The sequence below is a fragment of the Symphalangus syndactylus genome, chromosome 8 (genome assembly GCF_028878055.3).
Source record: "Symphalangus syndactylus isolate Jambi chromosome 8, NHGRI_mSymSyn1-v2.1_pri, whole genome shotgun sequence".
In the NCBI taxonomy this organism is placed as follows: domain Eukaryota; kingdom Metazoa; phylum Chordata; class Mammalia; order Primates; family Hylobatidae; genus Symphalangus; species Symphalangus syndactylus.
The window spans coordinates 132491033-132499730 of NC_072430.2; the positions used below are offsets into that span (position 1 = coordinate 132491033).

At 39.6% G+C, this 8698-nt stretch overlaps 1 protein-coding gene across 2 annotated transcripts; it reads left to right on the forward strand.

Annotated features, from left to right (window-relative positions):
- The first annotated feature begins 1753 nt into the window (after positions 1–1753).
- On the forward strand, positions 1754–5662 carry CCL20 (C-C motif chemokine ligand 20). Of its 2 annotated transcripts, none has more exons than XM_055287869.2 (4): positions 1754–1915; positions 3551–3665; positions 4405–4482; positions 5163–5662. In XM_055287869.2, the coding sequence occupies exons 1-4, from the start codon at positions 1840–1842 to the stop codon at positions 5182–5184; spliced, it is 291 nt and encodes a 96-aa protein (XP_055143844.1). In that variant the 5' UTR covers positions 1754–1839; the 3' UTR covers positions 5185–5662. The 2 variants fall into 2 exon arrangements, with proteins under 2 accessions (XP_055143844.1, XP_055143845.1); XM_055287870.2 differs by having other exon boundaries at positions 1770–1915; positions 3554–3665.
- Positions 5663–8698: the final 3036 nt, after the last annotated feature.

The following is an 8698-nucleotide window of genomic DNA, read 5'->3' on the forward strand; positions in this document are numbered from 1 at the left end:
TATAGGCGTGAGCCACCACTCCCGGTCAGACACATCTGTTATTTAGGAATATGTGGTTTCCTTTCTGTCTGTTACTGATTTCTGATTTAATTCCATTGTGGTTTGAATGTATGCTTTATGTGATTTCAGTCGTTTTACATTTATTGAGACTCGTTCCATAACCTACCATATGCTTTATCCTAGAGAACATTCCACGTGCAACTATTCTGTTGATGTTGAATGGAGTAGTCCTTAGATGCCTGCTAAGTCTACTTGGCTTATAGTGTTGTTCAAGTCTTCTATTTTCTTGCGGATCTTCTGCTTAAATTTTATTAATTAGTGAAAATGTGGTATCAAAGCTGTCAACTTTTATTGTTAAATTTCCTATTCTGCTGGGCACGGTGGCTCATGCCTGTAATGATGTCAGGAGTTCAGCCTGGCCAACATGGTGAAACCACGTCTCTACTAAAAATACAAAAATTCGCTGGGCGTGGTGGCACGTGCCTGTAGTCCCAGCTACTCAGGAGGCTGAGGCAGGAGAATCGCTTGAACCCAGGAGGCGGAGGTTGCAGTGAGCCTAGATGGTGCCACTGCACCCCAGCCTGGGCAACAAGAGCAAAATTCTGTCCCCCAAAAAAATAATAAAAAAATAAAATAAAATTTCCTATTCTTCCCTTCAATCCTGTCAGTTTTTGCTTTCTGTAGTTTGGGGTGCTACTGTTAGGTATATATACAGTTGTAGGTTTTATATCTTCCCAATGGGTTAATTTTGTGTCACCATGAAAGTCCCTCTTTATTTCCAGTAACATTAAAAAAAATCTATTTTGTCTGATATAGGCAACACCAACTCCAGTTCTCTTTTGTTTACTGTTTGGTATACTTTTTTTTTTTTTGATCCTTTTACTTTCAACCTATTTGGGTCTAGTGGAGAGTTCTTATACTGCCTTAGGTTATGGATTCATATTACATTATCATCATTAGTACTATTATTTGACATTTGTTTTGCTGACTAGCTACTGCTGATAGGTTTTTTTTCTTCAACAATTCTGAGGCTGTATATTGAGCTATATTAGTACATCATCATGAAGAGTTAAAGGCGGGTAAGGATTATTTTCTGAGCTGCAATATTGATTAAAGCCATGTGAATGTATAAGATTCTTAGAAGAGTTGACATTAAATCAAGGTGAAGCTGAGGTTTGAGCCTTACTTAAAGTCTGATATTTTCCACTCTAACTGTGGACAGTACTGTAGCACTGTTATAGTACTTGCTCTGAATGTTAGTCTAGCACCTCAGGGTCTTCTTCAGGACAGCTGAACATCAACCGCGCGATGGTAAATGTGCATCAGAGTATGCCTGGCATCCCACCTCCTCCTCCTCCGCCTCCTCCTTGACTGGCTCTGGAAAGCAAATAGGGTGTAACAATAGGAGTGCTGGAATGTTCCTGTGTGGGGCTGACCTTTGTATTGCTGTTAATCCTTCTATTTTCAGACACAAAAATGATTAAGTTAAAACTGCATGAAAGTCTTTTCTGGGCCACAGGGCTGAGCTGCTTTTGCTGTTTGCAAATACAAAGAATTTAACAGGATTCTCCCCTTCTCAACTTCCTGTCCCCCACCCTGACCTTCGCATCTTCCCAATATGAGGAAAAAGCAGGAAGTTTTCCTTGCGGGTTTTTTTTGTGATGACATGATGGGGCCAGTTGATCAATGGGGAAAACCCCATGTGGCAACACGCCTTCTGTGTACATTCCCAATATTTGCTATAAATAGGGCCATCCCAGGCTGCTGTCAGAACATAACAGCACTCCCAAAGAACTGGGTACTCAACACTGAGCAGATCTGTTCTTTGAGCTAAAAGCCATGTGCTGTACCAAGAGTTTGCTCCTGGCTGCTTTGATGTCAGTGCTGCTACTCCTCCTCTGCAGCGAATCAGAAGGTAAGTATCGCTCTTTCTGCTAGCACAGAAGAAAGAGTATTTTCATTTTCCTTTAAGCCTTGAGCTCAACTGGGGGGTCCCTAAGGGATGGAAAACTGTTAGAAAGTATACAAGAGGTAGTGATGGAAGTTGTCAGCCCATTGTGGAGTGCAGGAGAGAAGAGTTACTGCTGCGGATCAGGCTTTCCTCCCTGCTGTCAATCTCAGCAGATTTGGGGAGTGGTGGGCTCTTAGAGACCCCTAAACTTCAGGACAAAGCCAAAGTGCTGTTTCTGGGAGTAATATAAAGCGTGTAATGTTACCAGTAGATGGGGCCATTTTGAAATGTGAAGAATCCTCCCACGTCCCCAACTTTCTTACCTCCCAACTTAATAGTTTTGGTAAAGTTCAAAACTCATCCTTTAGAAGTAGATTATAATACCTGACATCAACATCCCCACAAGGCATGGGGGACATTGCCTGCCAACTTTGAAATAACATTAATCCCTTACCTTACAGCATGTTGTAATCTGACTCAGGGGAATGTCCAAGTATTGCTTTATTGCTCAATAGTCACACAACACTTTTAGCAACAGGTGCATTCCTAAAAACGCATATCGAATTTTTTTATTTTATTTTATTATTATACTTTAGGTTTTAGGGTACATGTGCACAATGTGCAGGTTTGTTACATATGTATCCATGTGCCATGTTGGTTTGCTGCACCCATTAACTCGTCATTTATCATTAGGTATATCTCCTAATGCTGTCCCTCCCCCCTCCCCCCACCCTTTTTTTTTTTTTTTTTTTTGAAGCAGGGTCTCACTTCATCACCTAGGCCAGAGTGCAGTGGCATGATTACTGCTCACTGCAGCCTCAGCCTCCTGGAGTCAAGTGAACCTCCAGTCTCAGCCTCTTGAATAACAGGGACCATGGCCATATGCCACTCACCTGGCTAATTTTTTTACATTTTTTTTTTTTGTAGAGACAGGGTTTCACTATGTTGCCCAGGCTGGTCTCGAACTCCTGGAGGCAAGCAATCCTTCCTCCTTGGCCTCCCAAAGTGCTGGGATTACAAGTGTGAGCCACCATGCCCAACCACATGTTGAACTTTAATGAACAAAATTAAACATTCCTATTAATTAATAGGACAATTTCAAAGTGTTTTCACTCCTATAAATCATATTTCCCTTTGTAGCTCTATTTCTCAATACTTAGTAGCCAGATAATAGATTAAAATCTGTGAATTTATTCATTTTCTGCTTTTGGAAGTTTATCTACATAAGGGTTCCTTCAAGCAGTAGGGAAGGGGCTGCTCATAATCTTGAATGATTATAGTGAACTGAAATGAAATATTGTCAATTTGTATTTCTTACTAAAGATATCCCACTTATGAGAAGTCATAGGTTTCTCAATTCTATTATTGAACCAAAACTTCTCAGCACACAAACTGTTTTTTCAAAGAACTGTAAACTATGTTAGATTGGTTCTCAATGACCTTACAAAGGTTTTGAAGACATTGCAACTCTTCCACTAAGTGGTTTATTCATCATATACATGAGATTCACTAGATTTTTCACAACTTAAGGTAGTTTTATAATACCAATCACAGGATAAGTTTATTCATGTGGACCCAATACCTTTCACTTTTTTTTAGCAGCAAGCAACTTTGACTGCTGTCTTCGATACACAGACCGTATCCTTCATCCTAAATTTATTGTGGGCTTCACACGGCAGCTGGCCAATGAAGGCTGTGACATTGATGCTGTCATGTAAGTTACTAATTGATTTTAATTCAATTGTATCTGGAATACCTAGAAACTTCAGTTTTAAAAATGTTTGCCTTTTTAGAGTTTCATTCAGAAATTACTGATGTTTTGAACGTAGGATATTATTTTAAAGAGAAAGAAATGATGTGGCAGAGATAGCTTTGTCTTAGTACATATCTACTTCAAAGTTCACTTTAAACAGGACTGGAATAAGGCAAAAACTTTTTTTTTTTCTTCTGATTTTTTGGTCAAAAGGAACTAGTATAGGGCAAGAATCACTTTCTAAGGCTATTAAAGTGATATGTTAGGAAAATATGGAAGATACATATTTCGAAATGAGCATCTACCAGAAAATGCTTGAGACCAAAAGTAAAATCTCAGACTAATTATACTATCACATATAATTTTCTTGATTTATATAGGATATTATATTTTGGAATTATACAAGTTATTGATCAGATACATACATATTCTGTGTAACCACCAATAGCAAAATTATATGACAATTCTGGGACTTTATCTTCCTGCCATTATACTATTATTTGTTACATTGCAGAGAAAGGGAGAATCACTTTGATTTTGCATTAATCTTCATCAGAAGCATTTTTTTGCATTTTATTTTACCTCGTCAACTGAAATGTTTAGTGTGTAATCAGCTAGAATATAAAATTTCCATTGTATGTTCTATGAAAAACCCATTTAAAAGCTCGTTAAGCACAAATCAAATTTTCTGATTTTTCAGCTTTCACACAAAGAAAAACTTGTCTGTGTGCGCAAATCCAAAAAAGACCTGGGTGAAATTTATTGTGCGTCTCCTCAGGTATGTTACACTGACATTTAGCCTCTGCAAATGTTTGAGGAAAGAGGAGTGTGCAAAGGGGTGGGCCGTAGGTTTTCTGGGATTCTTTAGTTTAACTATTGTGGAATTTTTAAAGGGAAAATTTGAGTTGGACCACAAAAACAAAGAATGCATTTTTCCACTTACAGATCATCATCATTGTTATTATTATTTTAATTTAGTGATTTCTTACGTGATATATTAGACTTCTCTATGCATTTGATAGTTACTAGCTGCCCGATTCTTCTTACAAAGATGCCTACTATTTATATAATTTAAAGGCAATCCGGCATTTGGTTGTTTGTTAAAAACTGAAAAATGAACATTAGTTAAACAGAGATCAATGGTTCTGATTTACACTGACAATAATAGACAGTAACACTTTATCAATGGACAGAAGGCACCTTACACCAGCGTGCCATAGATACTGAACTTGGAGACACAAGGTAAGTGTCCATAGCCTGTTTCTGTCATTAATGAGCTGAGTTAGGTTGGGCAAGGGCCATCCTCTCTAAACCTCAATTTCCTCATCTGAACTCAGAGCTGCTTGACATACCGAGTTGAGATTAAGGGCAGATGAAGCAACCTTTAGGTACCAAAGTCATTCCCACCATGCAGTCACCTTGTCATTACTTACACTTTTCTTCTTTTTCATTTTACAGCAAAAAAGTCAAGAACATGTAAAAACTGTGGCTTTTCTGGAATGGAATTGGACATAGCCCAAGAACAGAAAGAACCTTGCTGGGGTTGGAGGTTTCACTTGCACATCATGGAGGGTTTAGTGCTTATCTAATTTGCACCTCACTGGTCTTGTCCAATTAATGAAGTTGATTCATATTGCATCATAGTTTGCTTTGTTTAAGCATCACATTAAAGTTAAACTGTATTTTATGTTATTTATAGCTGTAGGTTTTCTGTGTTTAGCTATTTAATACTAATTTTCCATAAGCTATTTTGGTTTAGTGCAAAGTATAAAATTATGTTTGGGGGGTGGGGAACAAGATTATATGGACTTTCTTGCAAGCAACAAGCTATTTTTTTTTAAAAAAACTATTTAACATTCTTTTGTTTATATTGTTTTGTCTCCTAAATTGTTGTAATTACATTATAAAATAAGAAAAATGTTAATAAGACATATTGAAAATAAAAAAAGAAACAAAAAGTTCTGTTGATTGAGTTTTATATCATTTTTATGATGTGTATTGAAACCATTTCCAGGCACAGAAAATATAACAATTTTCTGAGAAATAATATCCTCCACTTACTTCTAGTTGTTCCCTTTATCTCGGCCCCTCATGGCCCTGGACTTGATTTTACATGAATTATAATGGAACAGTTGTTCTTTTTTTTCTTTAATTCAAAGTCGTCCAGGTTAAAAGTTGAAAAACATCCTATATCTGAGATTTATAACCCAATGTTTATTGATTTAAAAAAAACTGTTTAAAATAAGAAACCATGCCCATACACCTTTTGACTACAGGGACACAACAATCATTTAGAATATACCTTCAGGAATCACTTCTTCCATCCTTCTGTCACCAGCCAGGATCTCAGCATACGAACATTTCTCCATTTAAAAGTCCTCCCGAGTCATCTTTAAGCAGTTTCCGAAAGGAAAATGACTATTCAGAGAGTTCTTCGTGGCTGCCTTGCTAACCAGCGGGGAGCCCTCAAACGTGTGAAACCTGGTAAGAGCCCAGCAATAGGATGAAAAGACTCGGAACCAGTAGTTACTATCACTACATTCATGCACCAAGGTTCACAGAGTGCCTCGGATTCCAAAGGACACACAAGATCACTGGAGGCAGGCACGCTGATGATATGACGCAAAATCAAGACACATAAATCCATAAAGTAGGGCAGTGGTGGGTCATTTGATGTGGAGCCAAAAAAGAGTAAGTGGCTCAATAGTCTCCAAGGGCGTCTGCATCCTCAGGACCAGCAACATTGAATCATCGGGGAAAGTATGCTCAACATCCTGGGTGTTGATTCATCATCACACATAGGTTTAGTATGTGCTGGGCACTGTGCCAAGTGCTAGAGAGAAGAAGTGACTTAAAACTTAGTAACTTGCTGCTAGATAATTAAGGCTCAGCAATGTGGCCAGAGGCAGGAATGAGTAAAGCAGCTTTTACAACACTGGGTGGTAAGCACTTTAATAAGGAAAGTCATTGGGCATCGTACCTGAGGGCTTCCAGAAGAAGGTACTATGCAGTTGAATCATATTAAATAGCCAATATTTGATGTCATTGACCTGAGAAGGTGACAATTTCACAAGATTCAGCCCAATACTAGTGGTATGAAGAATCAGTAGGAAGTAGCCAGTTGGAAAAGGGACAGCAGGAAGTGTTTGGAAATACCTGCGGGCATGTGTAGTTGTCACAATGTCTGAGGGTGAGTACAAGAAGCATTCAGTGGGTAGGAGCCAGGGTTGCTAAACTCACTAGAATGCAACGGATGGTTCTGCACAATGAAGAATTGTCCCGCCCCAAATGCCAATCACGCCACCATTGAGCAATACTGGATGAAGAGGAGTGTATGCAAGTGGGGGCAGGGGTGGAGTAGCTGCAGATTAAGTAAAACTGTTACCTCAACTACTTGAGGTGGTTTGGGCTTGACCATGGAGCCCTTGGGAAACCACTGTAAAGGTCAAAATACATGTTGTTTCTGCACGGCAGAGGAAAGGGAGGTGGGGTGGATGGAAAGCAGAGGTACCAGCGACAGCTGCAATGAGGAGGCTGAGAAATGGTGAACCTCAGTCACAGCCACGGCAAAAAAAAAAAAAAAAAGAAAGGCAGTAGAGGTGGGATTGTGAAGCCTGGGACTTATCCCAGACACCCCTTCTCTCCTCCCCATCAGTCACTGTTGGAACAGCACAGCCAAAGCAAGGCATTGCCGGGCGGCAGCAGATTTGTCTCGTTGCTGGAAGGCCTCAGCAGGTAGGGCTTGTAGAGACAGGAAAGGAGAAAATTTTGTTAGCACTCTGAAGCTGTCTGAATCTTTTGAGGCCAGGACGACTAATAAGTATTAAGTGAGTTTCTGAAGACTGAAATCTCCAGGCTGGAATGCCAATTTATTAATCAACAATGAAAGCATCCAAGTGTCAAGTATATGGACATGAGCACATGGCTAGATTAGGGAAGCAAGCTACCTGAGCAGTCAAATTGGAATCACAAAGCTGGTTTGTTAAAGCTGGGATCATAGGGCAGGGCCTCAGCTATGTAATTTGAATATTTAATGCTCTAGTTTTCACTGGATTAAATATGATCTTGGATTAGGGATGCCACTCCCAATTCACAGCTCTCTCTCTCTCTCTTTTTTTTTTTCATTTTGGAAAAAAGCCTTTCTATTTATTGTTTAATTGAAGTATAATTTATATGCAGTAAGATACACAAATCTTTTTTTTTTTTTTGAGATGGACTCTTGCTCTGCCACCCAGGCTGAAGTGCAGTGGCATGATCTTGACTCACTGCACTGCACCTTCTGCCTCCTGGGTTCAAGCAATTCTCCTGCCTCAGCCTCCTGAGTAGCTGGGATTACAGGCATCCACCACCATGCCTGGCTAACTTTTGTATTTTTAGTAGAGACAGGGTTTCTCCATGTTGGTCAGGCTGGTCTCGAACTCATGACCTCATGATCTGCCCAACTCGGCCTCCCAAAGTGTTGGCACTACAGGTGTGAGCCCCTGCACCTGGCCCAGATACACAATTCCTAATTGTGCAGCTTAATAAATTTTTGCATATGCATCTACCTGTGAAACAACCCTGCCTCCTTCAAGACAGTAAATGTTTTCAACACAGCAGAGGAAGGCGCTCTCATGTTCCCGTCCATTTGTACAACCCAAGGGTAGCAGCTGTTCTGGCCTGTTTCACAATAGATTAATTTGCCTTTTCTTGATTTCATGTATATGGAACTATCCAGCATGTACTTTTTGGTTTTTGACTTCTTTTAATAGAATCTTCTGTCTCTGAACTTATTTTTAATGCCATGTATAGTACATGAATTCACTCTCATTCTTAGGTTCAAGCAATAGTGATATGGTGAAGGTCTCCTTTAAACTTTCATCAAGCCCCTTGACTCTCCGAGGTGACACCACAGGATGCCTTTGCTCTCCCCTGGGCTAAGTAGCCCTTTCTGTTTGTACAGTCTTCTTGAGAACCACTGCTAGTTTATGTAAGAGTCTAGTCCTGTCTCCTAA